This window comes from Eucyclogobius newberryi, unplaced genomic scaffold, assembly GCF_026437365.1.
Source record: "Eucyclogobius newberryi isolate DKJ021-1_F unplaced genomic scaffold, fEucNew1.0.hap1 SCAF_3, whole genome shotgun sequence".
Lineage (NCBI taxonomy): Eukaryota > Metazoa > Chordata > Actinopteri > Gobiiformes > Gobiidae > Eucyclogobius > Eucyclogobius newberryi.
In genome coordinates, this window is record NW_027315945.1 from 6,019,055 (window position 1) to 6,045,638 (window position 26,584).

The 26,584-nt window shown below is 43.7% G+C and overlaps 2 protein-coding genes across 4 annotated transcripts in view; one reads left to right on the top strand and one right to left on the bottom strand.

The window, feature by feature from the left end:
• LOC140373583 (glucocorticoid-induced transcript 1 protein-like) overlaps window positions 1-14,837 on the top strand; it is a 64,204-nt gene extending 49,367 nt beyond the window's left edge. For all 3 annotated transcript variants that reach the window (XM_072460159.1, XM_072460160.1, XM_072460161.1), the window contains 4 exons: window positions 6,517-6,651; window positions 13,060-13,219; window positions 14,359-14,479; window positions 14,600-14,837. In XM_072460159.1, the coding sequence (XP_072316260.1) occupies window positions 6,517-6,651; window positions 13,060-13,219; window positions 14,359-14,479; window positions 14,600-14,828 (645 nt within the window). In that variant the 3' untranslated portion in view covers window positions 14,829-14,837. The remainder of the gene's footprint in view (window positions 1-6,516; window positions 6,652-13,059; window positions 13,220-14,358; window positions 14,480-14,599) is intronic.
• Window positions 14,838-22,401: 7,564 nt separating this feature from the next.
• ica1 (islet cell autoantigen 1) overlaps window positions 22,402-26,584 on the bottom strand; it is an 11,843-nt gene continuing 7,660 nt past the window's right edge. The window contains exons 6-12 of the mRNA XM_072460473.1: window positions 26,492-26,584; window positions 26,034-26,114; window positions 25,853-25,947; window positions 25,615-25,658; window positions 25,336-25,542; window positions 22,777-22,866; window positions 22,402-22,689 (exon numbers count right to left, since the gene is read on the bottom strand). The exon at window positions 26,492-26,584 is cut by the window's right edge and continues 33 nt beyond it. Coding sequence (XP_072316574.1) covers window positions 22,568-22,689; window positions 22,777-22,866; window positions 25,336-25,542; window positions 25,615-25,658; window positions 25,853-25,947; window positions 26,034-26,114; window positions 26,492-26,584 — 732 coding nt within the window. The 3' untranslated portion in view covers window positions 22,402-22,567. The remainder of the gene's footprint in view (window positions 22,690-22,776; window positions 22,867-25,335; window positions 25,543-25,614; window positions 25,659-25,852; window positions 25,948-26,033; window positions 26,115-26,491) is intronic.

Here is a 26,584-nt window from a genome sequence, read left to right on the forward strand (position 1 = left end):
ATGTTATCCCTATGGGAAAACCACCAAATCTCTCAAATTACCACATTTTTATGTTTTACACTTTAACGAAGTCCTCCTAGTGCGTTTTGCCCACCAACCTCAAAATCGGTGTACGTCCTCTAGACAAGTGGGGCATCTAAAGTTATCCAAATTTTAAGGATAACTTTTACGGTCTTTGTGCGACGGAGCCGCAAACGTTTCCCAGAATTCTGACTATTTGGCCTTCAGAGTGGCCTATAAACAATAGAGTTTTTCCAAATGACATGATATTTTGAACAAAATTCTAATTTGCCATCCTGATCATAAAAGTATGAGAGCCAAAGTCATATTTTGTACGGCGTAACCGTAGCGTTGACAGAAACATCCCATGTTATCCTTATGGGAAAATCGTAGAATCGCTCAAATCACCACATTTTTACGCTTCACACTTTAACAAACTCCTCCTAGGGCGATTGTCCGATCAAGCTCATATTTGGAGAATATCATCTACACAAGCGGGGCATTAAACCTTATCCATATTTTGATTCTAAGTGCTACGGTCTCTGTGTGGCGGACCCGCAAATATATGTCAGAAATGGGAAAACAGCGAAATCTCTAAAATGACCACATTTTTACGCTTCACACTTTAACGAACTCCTCCTAGGCCGATTGCCCGATCAAGCTCATATTTGGGGAAAATCATCTACACAAACGGGGCATCAAAAGTTATCCATATTTTGATTTTAAGTGGTACCGTCTCTGTGCCGTGGAGCTGCAAATATACTGTCACAAATGGGAAAAACGCCAAATCCTTGAAATGTTCACATTTACGCTTCACACTTTAACAAACTCCTCCGTGGGCAATAGCTCGATCAAGCTTTACTTTGGGAAATATCATCTACACAAGCGCGGCATCAAAAGTTATCCATATTTTTATTCCAAGTGCTACGGTCTCTGTGCGGCGGCGCAGCAAATTTGACTGACACTTGTGTTCATTTGCACTGGATTGGCCATGTCCAATGTGTCGCCGTCTGTCAAGTTCTTTTTTTATTCAACACACAATAAGGGCGCCATCTTTATCAAGTCAAAAGCGCAGAGTCGGAAGGCCGGCGGCCCGCGAGGGCCGTTGGATGCCGCTTGCGGCTTTAATTATTTTTATTTTTCTTGTTCTTCTGCTTTTTGAGCTCTAATTTGACCCCCTGAACATGCTCAAAAACTCACCAAACTTTGCCCAAAATTCAGAATCGGCGAAAAATTTGATTTTTTCTGGGCCATTTTTTTTTTCGTTAAAAAATGGCGCGACAGCGCCACCGACAAAAGTCAAAATACATTGAGCCTATGGGAGACGCCCCGAGGTCAACTTTGTCGTAAAGCTACGAAATTCGGGACACGCATTCCTCTCGTGAGGACAAAAAAAAAATATTATTGTGGCCACGCCCCCAGACTTACCCTATGGCCGCCATCTTCCTTTGAAAATGAAAACAAGCTGAGTTAGCCATTTTGTTTACGTCAAACTTTGACGAACTCCTCCTAGGGCGTTTTGCCCACCGACTTCAAAATCGGCGTACGTCCTCTGGACAAGTGGGACATCTAAAGTTATCCAATTTTTTGAGATACCTTTTACGGTCTGTGTGCGGCGCAGCCGCAAAGTTGGACAACTTATTTTGGAATATTGCAGATCTAAAAATTGTTCCCATTTGATCAAAACCAGTCCGAATAGGACCAAATTTGAATCAGTTGTTAAACTTTCTAGTTTGGACCAGTTTAGGCTGACAAAATTGAAATGGGCGCGATAGCGCCCCCTACAGAGTGACCTTTAAATTAACATTGAAGGTCAAAAATTAGTTTTACCAAAATTGTCTAAACTTTACCCAAAATTCTACTTTGCCGTCCCAATCACAAAAGCCAATCACAAAAATGCCTAATTTTTTACGGCGTAGTCGTAGCGATGACAGAAACCTCCCATGTTATCCCTATGGGAAAACCACAAAATCTCTCAAATTACCACATTTTTATGTTTTACACTTTAACGAAGTCCTCCTAGTGCGTTTTGCCCACCAACCTCAAAATTGGTGTACGTCCTCTAGACAAGTGGGGCATCTAAGGTTATCCAAATTTTAAGGATAACTTTTACGGTCTCTGTGCGACGGAGCCGCAAACGTTTCCCAGAATTCTGACTATTTGGCCTTCAGAGTGGTCTATAAACAATAGAGTTTTTCCAAATGACATGATATTTTGAACAAAATTCTAATTTGCCATCCTGATCATAAAAGTATGAGAGCCAAAGTCATATTTTGTACGGCGTAACCGTAGCGTTGACAGAAACATCCCATGTTATCCTTATGGGAAAATCGTAGAATCGCTCAAATCACCACATTTTTACGCTTCACACTTTAATGAACTCCTCCTAGGGTGATTGTCCGATCAAGTTCATATTTGGAGAATATCATCTACACAAGCGGGGCATCAAAACTTATCCATATTTTGATTCTAAGTGCTACGGTCTCTGTGTGGCGGACCCGCAAATATATGTCAGAAATGGGAAAACAGCGAAATCTCTAAAATGACCACATTTTTACGCTTCACACTTTAACGAACTCCTCCTAGGGCGATTGCCCGATCAAGCTCATATTTGGGGAAAATCATCTACACAAACTGGGCATCAAAAGTTAGTCATATTTTGATTTTAAGTGGTACGGTCTCTGTGCCGTGGAGCTGCAAATATACTGTCACAAATGGGAAAAACGCCAAATCCTTGAAATGTTCACATTTACGCTTCACACTTTAACAAACTCCTCCGTGGGCAATAGCTCGATCAAGCTTTACTTTGGGAAATATCATCTACACAAGCGCGGCATCAAAAGTTATCCATATTTTTATTCCAAGTGCTAAGGTCTCTGTGCGGCGGAGCAGCAAATTTGACTGACACTTGTGTTGATTTGCACTGGATTGGCCATGTCCAATGTGTCCCCGTCTGTCAAGTTCTTTTTTAATTCAACACACAATAAGGGCGCCATCTTTATCAAGTCGAAAGCGCAGAGTCGGAAGGCCGGCGGCCCGCGAGGGCCGTTGGATGCCGCTTGCGGCTTTAATCTTCTTCTTCTTCTTCTTCTTCTTCTTCTTCTTCTTCTTCTTCTCGGGACCAACCCCCCTATTTTTCACCCAGTGAACATTGACGAAAAGTCACAAAAATTTGCACACCTCTAAAAATCGTGCCTCTCTACATTCTGGCTATTTCCCTTTTCTAAAATAAAAAAAATTGGCGCGTCAGCGCCCCCAAATGTACCAAAAATGCATTGAGAGATGGGAAATGACCCAAAAAAAAATCTGATCGTAGAATCATGAAATTTGGCGCAGAGGTAGATGGTGACAAGAGAAGTAAAAAATATTATTACGGCAACGCCGTCCGCCCAACCAAATGTCGGCCATATTGCTTCAAAAATGGCTAAACATGATTTTGGAGTTTTTCCAAACGTCGTACTTTTACGAACTCCTCCCAGGGCGTTGGCCCTAAAAAGCTGAAATTTGGTGAAAATGCTACTGAGGAGTGGGACATCAAAATTTATCCAAATTACATTGATACCTGTCACGGTCTCTGTGCGGCAAAGCCGCAAACTGTAGCTAGAATTTCAGAAATCTCCCATATTTAAAATTTCTGCCGTTTGCGCAGATAAAGTCCGAATTGCGTCAAATTAGAATCAGTTGTTAAACTCTTTGCCCTAAACCCACTTGAAGTGAAATAAATTCATTTGGCGCCACAGCGCCCCCTACAGATTTTATATGGAGGTTAAATGTTTAGTTTTGCGAAATTATATGAAATTTGACACACAACTCAATTTTAGCATCCCCATCAAAAAAGTCAATGAGAGCCATGTCATAATTGTTATGGCGTTGCCGTAACGATGACCGAAACCTTCCATGTTATTCCAATGGGGAAATCGCCAGAACATGTTTACACTTTATACTTTCACAAACTCCTCTTAGGGCGTTAGCCCTATTAACCTGAAATTTGGTGAGACTCATCTTCAGGGGTGGACCATCAAAAGTGATCCACATTTTTATTGAAAGAGTCACGGTGTCTGTGCGGCAAAGCCGCACATTGTGCCAAGAATTCAAAATAAAATTGCTTTTTGATGGTAAAACAAAGGGGAGAAGATGTGACAGCGTCACAGATTCAGCAGTAGGCGCAATAAAAGGACAATTGGGGCGCGTTAGCGCCCCCTCCTCTTGCGGCGTGGCGGCGGCGTGGCGAGGGCCGATCATTGCCGCTTGCGGCTATATTTTATCTTCCTGTCGATGTTTGGAAGAGGTCCACTTATGAATGTTTTGATTTGATTTCCATTTCATCAAGCACGTCGTGAATATATATATATATATATATATATATATATATATATTCATTCATTTTTACCACTTGTTCTCTTTCGGGGTCACGGGCAGGGGCGTTTCTAGGGAGTGTGGGGGCCCTAGGCAGAAATTCTTAGGGGGCCCTACCAAAACAAAACCACACAAAAAATCTTCGCGGTCAGTAAGCACAACCAGAAATAAACCATATATTAAGCGCATGGGCGGCTTTGCGGGGGCCCCCTAGTGGCCTGGGGCCCCAGGCAATTGCCTGGTATGCCTAATGGGATGCAGCGCCTCTGGTCGCGGGTGACTTTGGGCAGAGAACCCGGAGAGAACCCACGGTAACACGGGGAGAACATGCTGACTCCACCCAGAGAGATCATGTGATGTTGGTCTGGTACTGGGATTCGAACCCATGATCTATATATATACTAATAACTATTTCTTGTGAAGTCAGATCATTAATTTCTCCTCTTATATTTTTTATTTCATGTGGCACTTGACTTCAGCAATTTTAGTTTTTCTTGCAGCTCATTTAGCTCTTTCTTCCTTCTTTCTTTTTGCCAAAGTAATGGCTATAACTTTTCTTCTCAAATTCACTTTTGCAGCATCTCAAATGATGGGTGGGGATGTTTCACCTGTCTACTTTCCCTTCATGTCATTTGAAAATCGCTTCGAGGTCAGTAAGCAAAACCAGACATAATCCATATATTAAGCGCATTGACGTTTTTTGAGGAAATTAAAGGCTTTTAAGTGTGCCTCATAGTGCGGAAAGTACGGTAAATGAGAATCTGCTGCTTGTTACAGTAAAATATCATTATAATGAGGTGGGGCTTATCAGTTCTGCAGTTTTGAACAGAAAGTCAATGGACCTGTTTAAATTATTAAGCTGTTTAAGATCAATATTGCAGTTTACAATGAACAAAATGTAAAATAATGATCTACTTAGGTTGTAGTTCAATACTAAGTACCTGAAAAAAGCGTAATATACCCTCTTTACTCCTCAGTCTGCCCTCTACAAACAGTTTCTGTATGTATAGTGTTCTTGGTTAGTTCCTGTTGTGCAGTTGTGATTCCCATTGCGATAAGTGACAGAGAAGTGGCCATTTGTTTGACACTGAACATGTCCAGACAAGTCCATTCATTTCAGTTTAACCATTAGCAGCCAACATCCTCCTTCTACTGACAACTTTACAGTGCACAGATGACTTTAGAGTGTTAGTTTACGTTTTATAACTTCAAATGTCGTATATGTATTAGGACTGCCAAAGATTAAAGTTGAATGCGTTAAAGGCGCAATGGACGATTTTTTGGCGATCTGAGAACTCAGGCTGAAGTGCACATGCCCCTCCCCCGTGCACATGCCCCTCCCCCGTGCACATGCCCCTCCCCGTGCACATGCCCCTCCCCGTGCACATGCCCCTCCCCCGTGTGGACTGCTACAACACACACGTGCGTTTGTTTATTAGCGCGACGGATCACATCGCATCTCTCGTCTCCCGTAGATTTCCGTCTACTTATGAGTCCGCTCGTCTTTCTTCGTCTTCATTTTGTCCCGTACACTGAGGGAACTATATTATGATAGATCAATGCGCTTAGACACGCGGAAACGTGGGGACGAGCCGCACGCGGCTGCAGGTGAGTGGTAGGTGCGTTTTATGATTGATACGTGGCAGGACTAATCGGCAGTCCACGCCACGAGGAAATATGACTCAGATTTGGGCCAAAAAAATCGTCCATTCAACCTTTAAGTCATGCAATGAATCACAGAAAATGTATGCAGATGAGAGAACATGTGTACGTATGCTAATGTAACACCTTCACTTCTAAACAACAAAAGGAAGTGCAGATTTTTCTTCTGCATCGCTTAGAACCTAGAGCGCCCTCTTGTGGTTGTCAGTGTGAAAATAATCAACATGTGAAAGTAGTTCTGGAGTATAAGCCGTACCCCATAGTATAGTCTGGAAAAGATGGTACTCAAGAGCATGGTTAAAGGCCAATGACAATTCAAATAAAGCATCATATTTATTGAATGATAAAGTGATACAATTAGTCCTTTCAAGCTTAAAACAAACACGATTTAAGTTCAAACTGCACAAACGGCTCTTCTGGAATGTTTTGGAGTTGCAAATATTGTGACCCTTCCATTTGAGTGAATAGAGGGTGATTGTTTGATTTGTTGGTCCACAGCACAAGATGTTGCCCTCCTCCACTCTGCCCACAGTGCCAAAGCCTCTGATCAGCAGAGTGCCCAGCAGCGTGGAGGCCATCAATCACGAGCTGGAGAACGTCTTCATCCGAGAGGACTGGGAGCACAGCCCACAGGTGCATGTTACAACTCTATTCACTTAGTCTTTTTATTGTTAGTTTGAGAAAGATGGCTACACTTGCACTTGAATAGACCAGCAGAGGCCGTGTGGATATGATCTCCAAAACTTTAAGATATTGTTCAAGAATTATTGTGGATATAGAGCAATAGGTAGAAAATCTCTTTTTTTTCTGATTTCCCTAATCAAAATATTCCAAATGAAGAATTTATTGGTTGCATTCCATGTTCTAGAATGTAATGATGTCTTTATGGGCCTGTGTAACTATATTTTGGATGTTATTATTTTTATTTTTTTTACTTTATTCCTTCAATAAATATTGAATCTGATCATTATTAGTTTGGTATCAGCTCCAAAAACTTGCAATATTAATCTCATGTCTTAAAGTCCTTTCAATTGACATTCAATCACGTCTTTGGAGTTGAATAAAGGCAACACTTTCTGCAGTTAGTGTGTGTGGTCACACACTTGTTCCTACTGCCCTCTTGAGGATGAAAGCCGCACTTGCACTGTGGGCTGTTTTAACAAAAAGTCTCAAAATAAAGTATTCATTCCTATTTGTCACCAGAAATGGATTAGTGTGGTCAGGAGGGACCAGACTGAGGCTGAGCTGTTTCAGGTAGTTAGCAGCTGGTGAATGCTAGTTTACGCACTATTGCGTGGCTATGCTAATAAATGTTAGCCTATTTGCAGACAGTTTTAATGAGCTTAATTTCCAACTCTCCAGTACTTTAAGTCACGTGACTGAAACCCATGGATAGGTATATGACATCACGACTTCTAAAATAGTTTAAAGCCCATATGACAGGTTTCTAATGTTTTTCTATATCAATTCTAAATAATTATCATAATGTTCACCTGTCAAGTTTTAGTTTATGAAGAAAATTTGACAATTAAAAGTTGAAAATTCAGGAGGTAGAGCTCCGTGATGTCATCAACAAGAGCCATTCCACCAGAAATGCAGAGGAAAATATGCATGCAGCACCTTTTTATGACCGTTTAAACATTCATTTAGCAAAATTAGGTCAGGTGTAAATATTTGTCAAATCGTAACATGGACTTTAGCCCTTGTTTACAATCTGGTTGTGGAATTACCTCTGCCAATTCAATGTTAATTATAAACATCACCAAAATTGGTGTGTTTGTGTGTATTTATAATCACTTAATGAAATAGAAATATCATGAATTATTGAAAGACAAAACAATTAGCGGTGCAAATCAGCACCCAGAGAATAATTGGTGGTGTTTTTTGGATAAGGTTCTTTGACTCAATGTTTTAGGTTGTTTTTTTTAAAGAAAAAGAAAGGAAACAAATAGTCTTAATTACTATTTGTAGGAACTGACTAAACTACATTTGCGTGATAAATGGCAAAAGAAAAATAATAAAACCAAGATAAAAAACAAAATAAATGCTGAGCCCAAAAAAATTACATTTATTTACTTCATGAAAAAACATGCTGTTTTTCACTTCAGTCTTAATTAAGGCTGTGGCTATCGATTATTTTAGTGATCGAGTAAACTATTATTAGACCGTTATGTAATCAAGTAATCTGTTAATATTGATTTACATTCCGTAAACATTTTTTAAAAGCATATAGTCATTCATTATATAATATATATATATATATATATATATATATATTAAATAAAAGTTATAGTTCATAATAATAAACAAATAACAAAGGAGTTTCTGCTTAAAATAACACATTTTATTCTTAATTTCACCAAATTGCCCACAAAAAAACAACAATTTACTTACTCCAAATTGTTCTGTTAGAATATGTATGAAAGACTCATTAACTTGTGTTTAGCCTGTGTGTCGTTCACTTTAGCCTGTGTGTCCTTCACTTTAGCCTCTGTGTCCTTCACTTTAGCCTGTGTGTCGTTCACTTTAGCCTGTGTGTCCTTCACTTTAGCCTGTGTGTCCTTCACTTTAGCCTCTGTGTCCTTCACTTTAGCCTCTGTGTCCTTCACTTTAGCCTGTGTGTCGTTCACTTTAGCCTGTGTGTCCTTCACTTTAGCCTGTGTGTCCTTCACTTTAGCCTCTGTGTCCTTCACTTTAGCCTGTGTGTCCTTCACTTTAGCCTCTGTGTCCTTCACTTTAGCCTGTGTGTCCTTCACTTTAGCCTCTGTGTCCTTCACTTTAGCCTGTGTGTCCTTCACTTTAGCCTCTGTGTCCTTCACTTTAGCCTGTGTGTCCTTCACTTTAGCCTCTGTGTCCTTCACTTTAGCCTCTGTGTCCTTCACTTTAGCCTCTGTGTCCTTCACTTTAGCCTCTGTGTCCTTCACTTTAGCCTGTGTGTCCTTCACTTTAGCCTCTGTGTCCTTCACTTTAGCCTGTGTGTCCTTCACTTTAGCCTCTGTGTCCTTTACTTTAGCCTGTGTGTCGTTCACTTTAGCCTCTGTGTCCTTCACTTTAGCCTCTGTGTCCTTCACTTTAGCCTCTGTGTCCTTCACTTTAGCCTCTGTGTCCTTCACTTTAGCCTCTGTGTCCTTCACTTTAGCCTGTGTGTCCTTCACTTTAGCCTCTGTGTCCTTCACTTTAGCCTGTGTGTCCTTCACTTTAGCCTCTGTGTCCTTTACTTTAGCCTGTGTGTCGTTCACTTTAGCCTCTGTGTCCTTCACTTTAGCCTCTGTGTCCTTCACTTTAGCCTGTGTGTCGTTCACTTTAGCCTCTGTGTCCTTCACTTTAGCCTCTGTGTCCTTCACTTTAGCCTGTGTGTCGTTCACTTTAGCCTCTGTGTCCTTCACTTTAGCCTGTGTGTCGTTCACTTTAGCCTCTGTGTCCTTCACTTTAGCCTCTGTGTCCTTCACTTTAGCCTCTGTGTCCTTCACTTTAGCCTCTGTGTCCTTCACTTTAGCCTGTGTGTCGTTCACTTTAGCCTCTGTGTCCTTCACTTTAGCCTCTGTGTCCTTCACTTTAGCCTCTGTGTCCTTCACTTTAGCCTGTGTGTCCTTCACTTTAGCCTCTGTGTCCTTCACTTTAGCCTGTGTGTCGTTCACTTTAGCCTCTGTGTCCTTCACTTTAGCCTCTGTGTCCTTCACTTTAGCCTCTGTGTCCTTCACTTTAGCCTCTGTGTCCTTCACTTTAGCCTCTGTGTCCTTCACTTTAGCCTGTGTGTCGTTCACTTTAGCCTCTGTGTCCTTCACTTTAGCCTCTGTGTCCTTCACTTTAGCCTGTGTGTCGTTCACTTTAGCCTCTGTGTCCTTCACTTTAGCCTGTGTGTCGTTCACTTTAGCCTCTGTGTCCTTCACTTTAGCCTCTGTGTCCTTCACTTCAGCCTCTGTGTCCTTCACTTCAGCCTGTGTGTCGTTCACTTTAGCCTCTGTGTCCTTCACTTTAGCCTCTGTGTCCTTCACTTTAGCCTCTGTGTCCTTCACTTTAGCCTGTGTGTCCTTCACTTTAGCCTCTGTGTCCTTCATTTTAGCCTCTGTGTCCTTCACTTTAGCCTCTGTGTCCTTCACTTTAGCCTGTGTGTCGTTCACTTTAGCCTCTGCGTCCTTCACTTTAGCCTCTGTGTCCTTCACTTTAGCCTGTGTGTCGTTCACTTTAGCCTCTGTGTCCTTCACTTTAGCCTGTGTGTCGTTCACTTTAGCCTCTGTGTCCTTCACTTTAGCCTCTGTGTCCTTCACTTTAGCCTCTGTGTCCTTCACTTTAGCCTGTGTGTCGTTCACTTTAGCCTGTGTGTCCTTCACTTTAGCCTCTGTGTCCTTCACTTTAGCCTCTGTGTCCTTCATTTTAGCCTCTGTGTCCTTCACTTTAGCCTCTGTGTCCTTCACTTTAGCCTGTGTGTCCTTCACTTTAGCCTCTGTGTCCTTCACTTTAGCCTCTGTGTCCTTCATTTTAGCCTCTGTGTCCTTCACTTTAGCCTCTGTGTCCTTCACTTTAGCCTGTGTGTCCTTCACTTTAGCCTGTGTGTCGTTCACTTTAGCCTCTGTGTCCTTCACTTTAGCCTCTGTGTCCTTCACTTTAGCCTCTGTGTCCTTCACTTTAGCCTGTGTGTCCTTCACTTTAGCCTGTGTGTCGTTCACTTTAGCCTCTGTGTCCTTCACTTTAGCCTCTGTGTCCTTCACTTTAGCCTCTGTGTCCTTCACTTTAGCCTGTGTGTCCTTCACTTTAGCCTGTGTGTCCTTCACTTTAGCCTCTGTGTCCTTCACTTTAGCCTCTGTGTCCTTCACTTTAGCCTCTGTGTCCTTCACTTTAGCCTGTGTGTCCTTCACTTTAGCCTCTGTGTCCTTCACTTTAGCCTCTGTGTCCTTCACTTTAGCCTGTGTGTCGTTCACTTTAGCCTCTGTGTCCTTCACTTTAGCCTCTGTGTCCTTCACTTTAGCCTGTGTGTCGTTCACTTTAGCCTGTGTGTCGTTCACTTTAGCCTCTGTGTCCTTCACTTTAGCCTCTGTGTCCTTCACTTTAGCCTGTGTGTCCTTCACTTTAGCCTCTGTGTCCTTCACTTTAGCCTCTGTGTCCTTCATTTTAGCCTCTGTGTCCTTCACTTTAGCCTCTGTGTCCTTCACTTTAGCCTGTGTGTCCTTCACTTTAGCCTGTGTGTCGTTCACTTTAGCCTCTGTGTCCTTCACTTTAGCCTCTGTGTCCTTCACTTTAGCCTCTGTGTCCTTCACTTTAGCCTCTGTGTCCTTCACTTTAGCCTCTGTGTCCTTCACTTTAGCCTCTGTGTCCTTCACTTCAGCCTCTGTGTCCTTCACTTTAGCCTGTGTGTCGTTCACTTTAGCCTCTGTGTCCTTCACTTTAGCCTCTGTGTCCTTCACTTTAGCCTCTGTGTCCTTCACTTTAGCCTGTGTGTCCTTCACTTTAGCCTCTGTGTCCTTCATTTTAGCCTCTGTGTCCTTCACTTTAGCCTCTGTGTCCTTCACTTTAGCCTGTGTGTCGTTCACTTTAGCCTCTGTGTCCTTCACTTTAGCCTCTGTGTCCTTCACTTTAGCCTGTGTGTCGTTCACTTTAGCCTCTGTGTCCTTCACTTTAGCCTGTGTGTCGTTCACTTTAGCCTCTGTGTCCTTCACTTTAGCCTCTGTGTCCTTCACTTTAGCCTCTGTGTCCTTCACTTTAGCCTGTGTGTCGTTCACTTTAGCCTGTGTGTCCTTCACTTTAGCCTCTGTGTCCTTCACTTTAGCCTCTGTGTCCTTCATTTTAGCCTCTGTGTCCTTCACTTTAGCCTCTGTGTCCTTCACTTTAGCCTGTGTGTCCTTCACTTTAGCCTCTGTGTCCTTCACTTTAGCCTCTGTGTCCTTCACTTTAGCCTCTGTGTCCTTCACTTTAGCCTCTGTGTCCTTCACTTTAGCCTGTGTGTCCTTCACTTTAGCCTGTGTGTCGTTCACTTTAGCCTCTGTGTCCTTCACTTTAGCCTCTGTGTCCTTCACTTTAGCCTCTGTGTCCTTCACTTTAGCCTGTGTGTCCTTCACTTTAGCCTGTGTGTCGTTCACTTTAGCCTCTGTGTCCTTCATTTTAGCCTCTGTGTCCTTCACTTTAGCCTCTGTGTCCTTCACTTTAGCCTCTGTGTCCTTCACTTTAGCCTGTGTGTCCTTCACTTTAGCCTGTGTGTCCTTCACTTTAGCCTCTGTGTCCTTCACTTTAGCCTCTGTGTCCTTCACTTTAGCCTCTGTGTCCTTCACTTTAGCCTGTGTGTCCTTCACTTTAGCCTCTGTGTCCTTCACTTTAGCCTCTGTGTCCTTCACTTTAGCCTGTGTGTCGTTCACTTTAGCCTCTGTGTCCTTCACTTTAGCCTCTGTGTCCTTCACTTTAGCCTGTGTGTCGTTCACTTTAGCCTGTGTGTCGTTCACTTTAGCCTCTGTGTCCTTCACTTTAGCCTCTGTGTCCTTCACTTTAGCCTGTGTGTCCTTCACTTTAGCCTCTGTGTCCTTCACTTTAGCCTCTGTGTCCTTCATTTTAGCCTCTGTGTCCTTCACTTTAGCCTCTGTGTCCTTCACTTTAGCCTGTGTGTCCTTCACTTTAGCCTGTGTGTCGTTCACTTTAGCCTCTGTGTCCTTCACTTTAGCCTCTGTGTCCTTCACTTTAGCCTCTGTGTCGTTCACTTTAGCCTCTGTGTCCTTCACTTTAGCCTCTGTGTCCTTCACTTTAGCCTCTGTGTCCTTCACTTTAGCCTGTGTGTCGTTCACTTTAGCCTCTGTGTCCTTCACTTTAGCCTCTGTGTCCTTCACTTTAGCCTCTGTGTCCTTCACTTTAGCCTGTGTGTCGTTCACTTTAGCCTCTGTGTCCTTCACTTTAGCCTCTGTGTCCTTCACTTTAGCCTGTGTGTCCTTCACTTTAGCCTCTGTGTCCTTCACTTTAGCCTGTGTGTCCTTCACTTTAGCCTGTGTGTCCTTCATTTTAGCCTCTGTGTCCTTCACTTTAGCCTCTGTGTCCTTCACTTTAGCCTCTGTGTCTCCTCAGTGTCTGGACGTGTGTGATGGTCGGCGGGCCCCCTTCCCTCCTCTGCGCCTCAGTGCAGAGACACGTGACACAGACACACAGGCGCCCTCTAGTGGAGACTCCTCCCCTCTGCCCAGCAGCCCTGAACACAGTCCCTGCTACACTGAGGACACAGACAAAGGTAACTTAACCCAAACAGGCTGTTTGCACTTTCAGTGTTCTGTTTTGAAAAAGAGTTTAAGTTGGTTGTATTCGTGTTGTTTTTAATGGTGGTAGAAATGTTGTCTTAGAAAAAAGTAAAGGACACCATGGGATAAATATTTCATCACCAACCCAGCTTCTGCGTGAAGGGAAAATCAATATGGGTTTAACCGGCATTACTTCAGATATATTTAAGGATCTAATTAGAAACATACCAATAGGCAACTGATAATAAAAGGTGTGTCAGACTATTAGTTTTCAATCGGTTTCTTTAGCATTTCATGTTACTCTACCTTATTACAGTACATTTTTAAGAACACTTTTTGACAGTCTACTTATTGAGATGAATGACCCAATAGGAGTGGCTAATTAATATTCGTGTTCAGTAAATAATATGTGTAAATTCAGACTATTAACGCCTTTTTCACAGCTCATTCAGAGAGCGATATGGCTCCAGTAAACACGGAGACTGCCAGAATCACTTCACTGTAAAAGCCAATGAACTGACAATGTTTTTGTCAGAGACTCTCAAACAAACTTCTCCACAGAAAAGCATTCATCTGAAAGTAAATAGTATGAAATAATTGTATTCTAGAGCAGGGGTCCCAGACCACTGGGCCGGGGCTCAAAACCGGGCCGTGGGCCATCATCTGTTCCCGGCCCTCAGGGGCAAATGTAACCTATGTGTTACTATGTATTATTATTGTTTTATTGTCTGTTGCTATAAACTTCTATTCTATATGTGTTTTACTATGAAAATATAGAGTCAATCAATCTAATAAACAGCAAAAAAGCAATAAGCTATTTTAAAAGTTATAGAAGGGTTTGTACACATTGTATCCTGTTGTTTCAACCGGTCCCTGAAAAAAAGAATCGATGTTCTAGAGAGTCTAATCTTTAAAACAAAGTATAACATGCCCTTGTAAACACCAATTTAATAATCATTTGTAAACTTCCCAGTTACGACCAATGTTTTTAAGTGCTCATCCTTCAGTCTAATGGATAGATAAGTCATTAATGTTTTGATGCATATTTGTGACATTTCCTTGCTGATGGCTGCCTGATCTGTGCTACAGTTGTGATAACCCCTGACCCCTGACCCCGCTGTGTGTGTTGCAGACAGTGTTTGCTGCTCTCCTCTGCCCAACTTTGCCACATCTCCAAAACCCAACAACAGCTTCATGTTCAAACGGGAGCCTCCTGAGGGCTGTGAGCGAGTCAAGGTCTTTGAGGAGCTGGTGTAAGGCTGAACTCTTTACAAATCACAACAATGACCTTAGACTGATGAGTAAATAGAGGAATGACCTAAATCTCCATCAGCCGTACAATAAACTGTGCCTATGTGTTCCTGTGTGTGCAGGTCTGGTGAGTCCAGAGGTTTCCCCCTCTTCTCCTGCCCGGACAAAAACAAGGTGAACTTCATCCCCCGCGGCTCCGCCTTCTGTCCTGTCAAACTGCTGTGCTCCTCCCTCTTCTCGCCAGTCCCGCCCTTAGGCCCCATGCTGACCTCTGACCCTGCAACCTGTGCTGACCCTGAGAACGTCTCAGAGGAGGGGCCCAACCTGTCCCCGTCTCACACTGCACGCTGAACCACAACAGGGTGAATATTTCAGCACTCCAGGCGTTCTGATGACCAACCACTAGGGGGTGTAGAGGGTTAAAGGAGACACGTGACGCTCAATTCTTGATTTTAAATATTTGTGGCTCATTTATGATGGTATTTGGCTCATTTGCATAGCAACGTACCGCTACTTCCCGTTGATTCGAATGTCCATGAATCCCCTCCCCACTTTACGTGTGATGTAAATGCTTCACTGAAGGATCTGTGTTTATTAGAGGTCATATGTCTTTGCTACTCTTTTCAGCAGTCCACATTTATGGCTCATTTAACTAATGCTTTCTGGGCATCTAATTATTCAGTTACTAAGCACTTTCCACAATTTTCAGAGGTAGTAAACCTAGCAACTAGTTGCTTTTACAATAAGTCTGTAGTGGGGCAAAACAGATTTGACTTCATTCCATGAAAAAAAAATCTCCCGTCTCATCACGATCTGTACAATTATGTTCAGAGACCAATAAACAGGCTAAAATGTTTTAAATTAAATTCTACAGCCCCACTTTCCTCTACAGCCCATAGATGGTGCCAAAACAGTGTCAAATTGACAGTAATGTTCATGAAAGCATTTTGATAAGCACAGAAATGATCTGCATAAAGCTGGTGATGCTTTATGCACTTGACACACATGAATGCAACAAAAGACATTATTATTACCATATATTACAATTATTATTATTACCATTTATTACCAGGGTTAATAACTCAAAGTGGATATGTGTCTCCTTTAACACCTGGACTTGTAAAGGGTTCTTTTACATTGCTCTTTGTATTCATACTAAGTAAACTCATGGTGTGTTTTACATCAGATGCCTATCCTGAAACAATTCACATTTTTTCCAGGCTTAGAACCGGCACAAATACAACCCGTTACAATGCCAAATCAAAGGACACTTACAGCATTCAATACTTTGTCATATTATGACTAGAAATGTTTAATTTGTCATTTAAAAAAGCCAAATTACCAATACAAAACGGAAGCTGTATGAATAGGTCGCGTTCACGTGACATCACAACATTCCAGTAATATTTCCTGTAGATGGCGGTGGAATTGTAAAATATGGATTTTTGTTGTTCTTAGGTCTTAGGTCCAATGCAATCAATAGTGTCTCCATCTGATGTTATGACATCATTCAATTTTTAAATTCCATGGGTCACTCACTCCCCGCTCACTGTGGGCTGTGCCAACAAAAAGTCTCAAAACTAAGCATTCCTCTTCTGTAACCAAAGACCCCGTTTGTCCAGAAATGGATTGTTGTGGTAATAACCTTCTTGCTTCTTGGCTTGTGGCTGAGATAGAGCAGATGGAAATGTTGGCAAAAGTTTGTCTCTGGTTTGAAGTGTCAGTGACTTGCCGCTGTAGATAAGGGTCAAAGTTAATGCCTGGACTCTTTGTCGTGACACTGGAACACTCATCGCTGTAAACCATCTCCAGCACCTTTGCTATTAATAACCATGTCCATTTTCACGTTTTACACCGTTCATTGGTTCTAAATGCAATATTAGACGTATCTTACATGTTATGGCTAACCTGGTATTACTACATATAAGCTTTATAATCAGCATAGTTAATGGCATCTCAGAACATTTAGTCCCAATGTGCACTTATGAAAACCTGAATGTTATTCAGGTTTTCAATCTTGTTTTACACTTTATCACCAGCATGAGGCGCTGTAGAGAAGACTACAAAAATGGAAAAAATATATAATAAAACAAGCAAAAAATTAAATCTAGATAAATACGCATAAGCAGAGTTTTAGGAGATGTTTTTTTGTCAGTTTAGTTGGATGAGTCAACATAATTTTCTCAAATGCTTTGCCTGTTGTCTTGTGATCGGCTGTTTTTTAAGTAATACATTTTATTGTATTTAAATGACCATTTAAAAAGTGACATATGACATAAATCATTATTTATGTGTTTCTGAAATAATGATGATTCATGCTAAACTTTCAAGTCTGATTTTGCATGTTGGCCAGTACACTCCACACTCAACAAAGAGTCAAAAAAAACTGAAAACATTACTAAACCGATTGTAAACCAGGTCTAAAATGGACTAAAGAGTAACAATATTTGAGAATAACAAGCAATTCTGGCAAACATTGCTTTTGACAGTAGATTACACACTGTTTCGACATCCGAGCATTAACACTTTCACCCTCAGAGGAGAACTTAACATACCAGAGCTCAAAATGTCTTTTTTTCTCACCATGTTAACCTTTTGTAAGTAGCTCAGGTCATAGGTCATGTCCCAGGGTTTATCGTGCCTTTCAACGTGGCCTTCACCACAAATGCATTCCAGTCTGGATTTTGTATACAAGATGGATGCCACAGCTTGCAATAGCCAACATTAACACATGTATTAATTCTTTATGATTTGTTTTTGTTTTGAGGCTTAATGGTAGAAGAATATTTCAGATATAGATGTTTTTAGTTCATGGCAGATAAAATGTGGAATAAGAGCAGAGACATGTTTTGTTACACCCAAAAATATGTACCAAAGCAAAAAATTATAATCTGTTTGCATAGTTTTGTTTTGTAAGTCCTAATACCAAGTCTTAGCACTTATTGTTAACCTTATTTTCCAAACAATCAAAATAAAAAATGTGCAATTCTTTGTATTTATTTGACACTAACTTTTTCCCATTCCAAACAAAGATCTTCTTTGGCCAGTTTAAGGACAGAATCCCACTGGGAACATCAAATTCCACAAGTTCAAAAGTCTATTTCATTTTAGCATTTTTACAAGTTACATTTTTTGTTCATTCAGTTGTGATTTTGTTTGTAGCATTGTGTGTTTTTAAATAAAGAAAAGAAATGCAAAATGATTTCAAATGCTTCAAGTGTGTATTTTATTTTTTACATAATTAACAATATATAAATGTTCCAGTAATGCAAAAGTAATGCTCTGAACCTCCCAAGACACTTTGTCCAATTGGATTTTATAAATATAATATACATTTTATAACAAAGTGAAATAATTTGAGATACATGCTAAAATAAAATCTAAATGTCTGATAATGTAAATGAAAAATATAAAGAACATTTTAAAAAATCTAATTCTCTTGAGTTTATTGCTCTAAGTATTAAATATAATTTAGATTGTTGCTGTTCTTGGTCAGTGAAATAAACACACAAAAACCAAGATGGCAAATTATTCTGCTGCAAACTAATTTCAATATGGAGTACAGGAATACACATAAATAAAATCCCACAACAACATTTACACTTCTTAAAAAAGGCCAATGGAACAAGGTCGAAGTAAGGCCTTATTTTTGGTCGAGCGTCTGCAGCATTAATATCAGCCAATGTTCAAAATGTAGTTCTACAGTGACATTTCCACATGCAGCATGCAACTAATCCCCTGATAATACGTCTGTGGTGGAAGAACGTGGAGGCAGTTTGGAGAAATCACTCAAGTATATAACAGTATTTAACTGGAAGAGTGAACATCTGATTTTGAAGTTGATATATTTGGACACACGTTTCACAAGGATAGAAACACAAATAAAATAAATATTGAAGCTGAAAGAGCTGTGCAAGAAACAGATGTTCAAATGGTGGTGGAAGAAGTACTCAATTGTGTTCATTTTAAAAGTACAGACACAGGAGCAAATAAATTAAAATAATGTTTATTGCACTGAAAAAATAGACAAAAATGTGTCCTTACTGTGAGCAGGCTTGCTTCTTCACAAACCTAACTCGTACTTTGCCTGGGAGAGGAGCCTCCTGCTTGTTTCCATAGAAATGTTGTTCCTTTAGCAATAATATATCAACAGTATTATCCATTTCCATGGAATCATGCAGGTGACATGCAACCTCCAGAAGTTACATGTTGTTGCTTGAAGTAAAAGTAGATGTATAAGATTTAAAAAAAAAAAAAAAATCTAATTTACCTAGAGTGTTAAATGTAGTGATTTTGATGAAGAATGGTGCTGAGTTTATTTTAAGTGTTTTTTTATTTATATATTTGTTCAAAACTCAAATCCTTACATCTTGTTAAAATGATGTGACCAGTTCAAAACTGTAGTGCAGTAAAAAGTACAGCTACAGATCTCTTTCAGATCCAAATGTCAATATGTATCCAAATGTCAAATTTGTAGGTATTTGTACTTCATTTAAGTTCATTTTAACTTTAACTTTGATCAATTCCACCACAGCTAGTAATTTAATATCGTCAACATATAACTTTTATCATCTGTAAACGACTATTACCCACCTCTGCACTCCCAAATAATTGACTAAAATCAATGTAAACATGTGGCGTTATTCAATCTAATCTCGGCTCAAAAAACAGGGTAACATTTGTGGATCTCATGTCTGTCGGAAATGGTGAATCTCCCATCAAGTTCTATTAAATCCAAGCTTCCATTTTACACCATATGCACAATTTGATGAATACATTAATTAATTTGGTAATTTTGGGATCACCAAAATTGGGATTGGGATTACAAAATATTGACTGCTACATTTTAAGGTTCGATGTCGCAAATGTCAAGTGCTTCTAGTTCCCATCGCACAAGATTATCCAAGCACCACACAATTCTCCGATGCTTTTTACACTGCAGCTCGTCCCTTCTTCAGGTCCTCACTGTTTGTAGTATTATCTTATCTACGTGTGGACCCGAGTACGTGTGGACCCGAGTACGTGTGGACCCGAGTACGTGTAGACGCGAGTACGTGTAGACCCGAGTACGTGTAGACGCGAGTACGTGTAGACGCGAGTACGTGTGGACCCGAGTACGTGTGGACCCGAGTACGTGTAGACGCGAGTACGTGTAGACGCGAGTACGTGTAGACGCGAGTACGTGTAGACGCGAGTACGTGTAGACGCGAGTACGTGTGGACCCGAGTACGTGTAGACGCGAGTACGTGTAGTCGCGAGTACGTGTAGTCGCGAGTACGTGTGGACGCGAGTACGTGTGGACCCGAGTACGTGTAGACGCGAGTACGTGTAGACCCGAGTACGTGTAGACGCGAGTACGTGTGAACCCGAGTACGTGTAGACGCGAGTACGTGTAGTTGCGAGTACGTGTGGACCCGAGTACGTGTAGACGCGAGTACGTGTGGACCCGAGTACGTGTGGACCCGAGTACGTGTGGACCCGAGTACGTGTAGACGCGAGTACGTGTAGTCGCGAGTACGTGTAGACGCGAGTACGTGTGGACCCGAGTACGTGTAGACCCGAGTACGTGTAGACGCGAGTACGTGTGGACCCGAGTACGTGTAGACGCGAGTACGTGTAGACGCGAGTACGTGTAGACCCGAGTACGTGTAGACGCGAGTACGTGTAGACGCGAGTACGTGTAGACGCGAGTACGTGTAGACGCGAGTACGTGTGGACCCGAGTACGTGTAGACCCGAGTACGTGTAGACGCGAGTACGTGTAGTCGCGAGTACGTGTGGACCCGAGTACGTGTAGACGCGAGTACGTGTAGACCCGAGTACGTGTAGACGCGAGTACGTGTAGACGCGAGTACGTGTGGACGCGAGTACGTGTGGACCCGAGTACGTGTGGACGCGAGTACGTGTGGACCCGAGTACGTGTAGACGCGAGTACGTGTAGACGCGAGTACGTGTGGACCCGAGTACGTGTAGACGCGAGTACGTGTAGACCCGAGTACGTGTAGACGCGAGTACGTGTAGACGCGAGTACGTGTAGACGCGAGTACGTGTAGACCCGAGTACGTGTAGACGCGAGTACGTGTAGACGCGAGTACGTGTGGACGCGAGTACGTGTGGACCCGAGTACGTGTAGACGCGAGTACGTGTAGACGCGAGTACGTGTGGACCCGAGTACGTGTAGACGCGAGTACGTGTAGACGCGAGTACGTGTAGACGCGAGTACGTGTAGACCCGAGTACGTGTAGACGCGAGTACGTGTAGACGCGAGTACGTGTGGACGCGAGTACGTGTGGACCCGAGTACGTGTAGACCCGAGTACGTGTAGACGCGAGTACGTGTGGACGCGAGTACGTGTGGACCCGAGTACGTGTGGACCCGAGTACGTGTAGACGCGAGTACGTGTAGTCGCGAGTACGTGTAGACGCGAGTACGTGTAGACGCGAGTACGTGTAGACCCGAGTACGTGTGGACCCGAGTACGTGTAGACGCGAGTACGTGTGGACCCGAGTACGTGTAGACGCGAGTACGTGTAGACGCGAGTACGTGTGGACCCGAGTACGTGTGGACCCGAGTACGTGTGGACCCGAGTACGTGTGGACCCGAGTACGTGTAGACGCGAGTACGTGTAGACGCGAGTACGTGTAGTCGCGAGTACGTGTAGACGCGAGTACGTGTAGTCGCGAGTACGTGTAGACGCGAGTACGTGTAGACGCGAGTACGTGTAGTCGCGAGTACGTGTAGTCGCGAGTACGTGTGGACGCGAGTACGTGTAGACCCGAGTACGTGTAGACGCGAGTACGTGTAGACGCGAGTACGTGTAGTCGCGAGTACGTGTGGACCCGAGTACGTGTAGACGCGAGTACGTGTAGACGCGAGTACGTGTAGACCCGAGTACGTGTAGACCCGAGTACGTGTAGTCGCGAGTACGTGTGGACGCGAGTACGTGTGGACGCGAGTACGTGTAGACCCGAGTACGTGTAGACCCGAGTACGTGTGGACCCGAGTACGTGTGGACCCGAGTACGTGTGGACCCGAGTACGTGTAGACGCGAGTACGTGTGGACCCGAGTACGTGTGGACCCGAGTACGTGTAGACCCGAGTACTTGTAGACGCGAGTACGTGTAGACGCGAGTACGTGTAGACGCGAGTACGTGTAGACGCGAGTACGTGTAGACCCGAGTACTTGTAGACGCGAGTACGTGTAGTCGCGAGTACGTGTAGACGCGAGTACGTGTGGACCCGAGTACGTGTGGACCCGAGTACGTGTAGACCCGAGTACGTGTAGACGCGAGTACGTGTGGACCCGAGTACGTGTGGACCCGAGTACGTGTAGACCCGAGTACTTGTAGACGCGAGTACGTGTAGTCGCGAGTACGTGTAGACGCGAGTACGTGTAGACGCGAGTACGTGTGGACGCGAGTACGTGTGGACGCGAGTACGTGTGGACGCGAGTACGTGTAGTCGCGAGTACGTGTGGACGCGAGTACGTGTAGACGCGAGTACGTGTAGACGCGAGTACGTGTAGACCCGAGTACGTGTAGACGCGAGTACGTGTAGACGCGAGTACGTGTAGACGCGAGTACGTGTAGACGCGAGTACGTGTAGACGCGAGTACGTGTAGACGCGAGTACGTGTAGACGCGAGTACGTGTAGACGCGAGTACGTGTAGACGCGAGTACGTGTAGACGCGAGTACGTGTAGACGCGAGTACGTGTAGACGCGAGTACGTGTAGACGCGAGTACGTGTGGACGCGAGTACGTGTGGACGCGAGTACGTGTAGACGCGAGTACGTGTAGTCGCGAGTACGTGTGGACGCGAGTACGTGTAGACGCGAGTACGTGTAGTCGCGAGTACGTGTAGACGCGAGTACGTGTGGACCCGAGTACGTGTAGACGCGAGTACGTGTAGACGCGAGTACGTGTAGACGCGAGTACGTGTAGACGCGAGTACGTGTAGACCCGAGTACGTGTAGACGCGAGTACGTGTAGACGCGAGTACGTGTAGACGCGAGTACGTGTAGACGCGAGTACGTGTAGACGCGAGTACGTGTAGACGCGAGTACGTGTGGACCGGACCATGTGTTGTTGTGGCTACGCGTTGTGAGCTTGGTGTTCAGAGCCCGTGTTGCCGATGGCGTCTGGGTTGGACAGAGGGTCCAGGTCGGCAAACAGGTTCAACCACCCGGACAGCTGTTTGGGCCGACCACTGGAATCTGAAACCAACAAGAAGTTAGAGTATGAACTTATGTTTTGAGTATTTAAACAAACCATTGACTGCGTAGTAAAAGTACTGACAGTACCTCTTTGTGCTGGTGTAGATGGATTCCTATTCACTCCTCCTTCATGTGACAGTCCTGTCTCCTCATCACACTGTGGGTTACTGTTCCAGTCTATAAAGGATCATAAATGTTAATAGTGCGTAATATGTAATATACTGTAACAACGAGCGAGCTCCAGCAGAGCCCTGAGTGGTAGGACACAAGGACATGTGGTTGACCTTATAGACTCCTATAAGGTAAACTACGGCCCGCAGGCCACATACTGCCCGTTTGTCTTTATAATCCGGCCCGCCAAACATGCAAAGTAATATTTAAAAAGAAAATAAAAAATATATATTTTATTTAATTTTTTTACCCTTAGGCATCTGTCTGCACTTGTGTCCTTAATGAAGATGACGTGAAATAAATTAAATAATAGATTTAATAGCCTATATTTGACAGAAAAGTGATATTTTATTTGATATTTAATCTTTTTTTTTTTAAATTCACACCAATGATCGCGGGCCGGATTCGAATATGGCCCTCGGAGGAAAATAAGTGCCCACCCCTGGTTTATATGTTAATGTTTAACCTGGCTCAGGCTAGTTAGGGTTAGGGTTAGTTATTGATCTGTGTGTGGAGTGAGTTTTACACATTATCAACCTTCAAATGCTCTCACTTGGAATTGGGAATATAACATTTCAAAAAGAACATCACACTGATTGGTTCAAGCGTCACAAACAGCAAAACAAACTCGAGAAAAGACACCTTTCCCTTCACAAATGCTCAAAGTGCTTGGAAGTACATTATTCTTTAAGATAAAATAGTGAGTATTTCTGTTAAAAATAGACTGCAGTACGTCACATTATCTGCTTTTTTAAGATGGACACTTTTGGCTATGCCCAAGTTGGACGCCTGTAGATTTGAAGGCCAGACGCCTTGGACAGGACGCCTTAGACAGGACGCCTTGGACAGGACGCCTTGGACAGGACGCCTTGGACAGGACGCCTTGGACAGGACGCCTTGGACAGGACGCCTTGGACGAACAGGACGCCTTGGACGAACAGGACGCCTTGGACAGGACGCCTTGGACAGGACGCCTTGGACGAACAGGACGCCTTGGACGAACAGGACGCCTTGGACAGGACGCCTTGGACAGGACGCCTTGGACGAACAGAACGCCTTGGACAGGACGCCTTGGACAGGACGCCTTGGACAGGACGCCTTGGACGAACAGGACGCCTTGGACGAACAGGACGCCTTGGACAGGACGCCTTGGACGAACAGGACGCCTTGGACAGGACGCCTTGGACAGGACGCCTTGGACAGGACGCCTTAGACAGGACGCCTTGGACAGGACGCCTTAGACAGGACGCCTTAGACAGGACGCCTTGGACAGGACGCCTTAGACAGGACGCCTTAGACAGGACGCCTTGGACAGGACGCCTTGGACAGGACGCCTTGGACAGGACGCCTTGGACGAACAGGACGCCTTGGACGAACAGGACGCCTTGGACAGGACGCCTTGGACAGGACGCCTTGGACGAACAGGACGCCTTGGACGAACAGGACGCCTTGGACAGGACGCCTTGGACAGGACGCCTTGGACGAACAGGACGCCTTGGACAGGACGCCTTGGACAGGACGCCTTGGACAGGACGCCTTGGACGAACAGGACGCCTTGGACGAACAGGACGCCTTGGACAGGACGCCTTGGACAGGACGCCTTGGACGAACAGGACGCCTTGGACAGGACGCCTTGGACAGGACGCCTTGGACAGGACGCCTTAGACAGGACGCCTTGGACAGGACGCCTTAGACAGGACGCCTTAGACAGGACGCCTTGGACAGGACGCCTTAGACAGGACGCCTTAGACAGGACGCCTTGGACAGGACGCCTTAGACAGGACGCCTTAGACAGGACGCCTTAGACAGGACGCCTTAGACAGGACGCCTTGGACAGGACGCCTTAGACAGGACGCCTTAGACAGGACGCCTTGGACAGGACGCCTTAGACAGGACGCCTTAGACAGGACGCCTTGGACAGGACGCCTTAGACAGGACGCCGTTTGTTTTGGTCCTTTTTTCGGGCAGTGAAATGTCACTAGAGAAAAAGTTCAACTTAGTCCAACTTTACAGCGTCTGACGCTCCTGACGCGCTTCGTCCGAAGCTCAGGAGACGCGAGCTTGAATAAAAGTGTGGAGCAGCGCTAACATGAGCCATGTGCTCTGAACATGAAGATCTTTTACAGGCCTCACTGTTGTTTTGAGCATACACACCAGCGGTGGAAAAGTCAAGTCACATTTCTTCATCAAAATGATCACATTCGTTTTCAATATCTCCAAAATACATTAAATGGACAATATGTACTTCAATACTTTTATTTTAGAGTTATTTTACCTTTAGTTTACTTTTTAACTCCTGCTATCGGCTTGGATCCAAAACACAAATTTGAACCTAATTGAATAGATGCTATTCTATTATAACTTATTTCTTATTCTTTACAAACAGGTTCTCTGAGCTGACAAATGATGATTATAATGACTGTAACTCCACGTCCTGTGCACTGCTGCTGTAAATACTGTGTGGTGCTCACAAACCTGCAGAGTGGAGTGTGGACAGGCTCTGGTCCAGCAGCTGTGAAGGTAAAAAGAACTCCTCTCTCTCCTCTGCCTCCACTGACCCCTGCGCTGTGGGCCCCTGTTCTGTCCAATCCCCTCCATCTAAACTGAGAGGCCCCAGGATCTCGTGCAGGAGCGACATAGTGTCCACGTCCTCGCCGTCCGCCTCTGGACTCTGGCCCTGCTCTGCAACAACACAAACGCCACAATGTGACTTATGTTGTCAAAAGTGTTCTGAATGTGTGGATATTATTTCACCTTCTCTTGGGTTGTGGAGGTTTTCATTTTCAAGTGAAATAAGTCTGTAAAACAAAATATACATCTTATAATCATACAAAAGTTATGATTTGTTGCACGTTTTTTCTTCTACTTCAACTGAATAACTCATGACATAATATGTAATGTACGGTCTCTATTTGTCCCCCTTTTTCTATATATATGAAAATATATATATATATATATATATATATATACATATATAACATATCTAACATACCGTTGATGGGACGTCTCACTGCTCTCACTGAGCCCGCCCTGTTTCTCTGTCCTCTTTGTCTTCACTCGTCTCCTCCCCGTCCTGTCCTTAAGCTCCTGATGAACCCAACAAATCCAAAGAATTGATCCTTAATAATATGAATAATCTGCACATTTGGAGATGATGTGCAGGACATTCTCACCTTGGGCTCGTACAGGTGGCTGCTCTCGTGGACGGCGGCCAAAGTGCGGGACGTCTTCTCCCAGAAGTGAAGCAGAGTGTTCTGACACAGGAACACAATAACCAGATACTGAGCTTTGTAAGGTCAACCAAGGTATTTTATAGATTACAAACTAAATACATGTATTTTGTTTGTTGAGTTTTTTGTAAAGTCACACATTTGTTTATATTGCAATGCTCTGAATGTAAAGATAAAGAAAGGCTGTTAAAGGAACTATTAACGGAAATATTTTTACTCTGCTGAATGTGTATGTTCCACCAGGAAGTGACATCACTTCTGTAACGATATTGTGACCTACAATCAGGTCCACAACCACTCTGTGGTAGTACCTGACATGCAGGGAGTACCTGGCATGCAGGGAGTACCTGACATGCAGGGAGTACCTGACATGCGGGGAGTACCTGACATGCGGGGAGTACCTGATAGGTGGTGAGCAGGTGGGAGAGCAGGTTGCATCGGCTGGCTCCTAACATGTCCACCTTCTGACACACATCATGGTTGAGGCGGTCGAA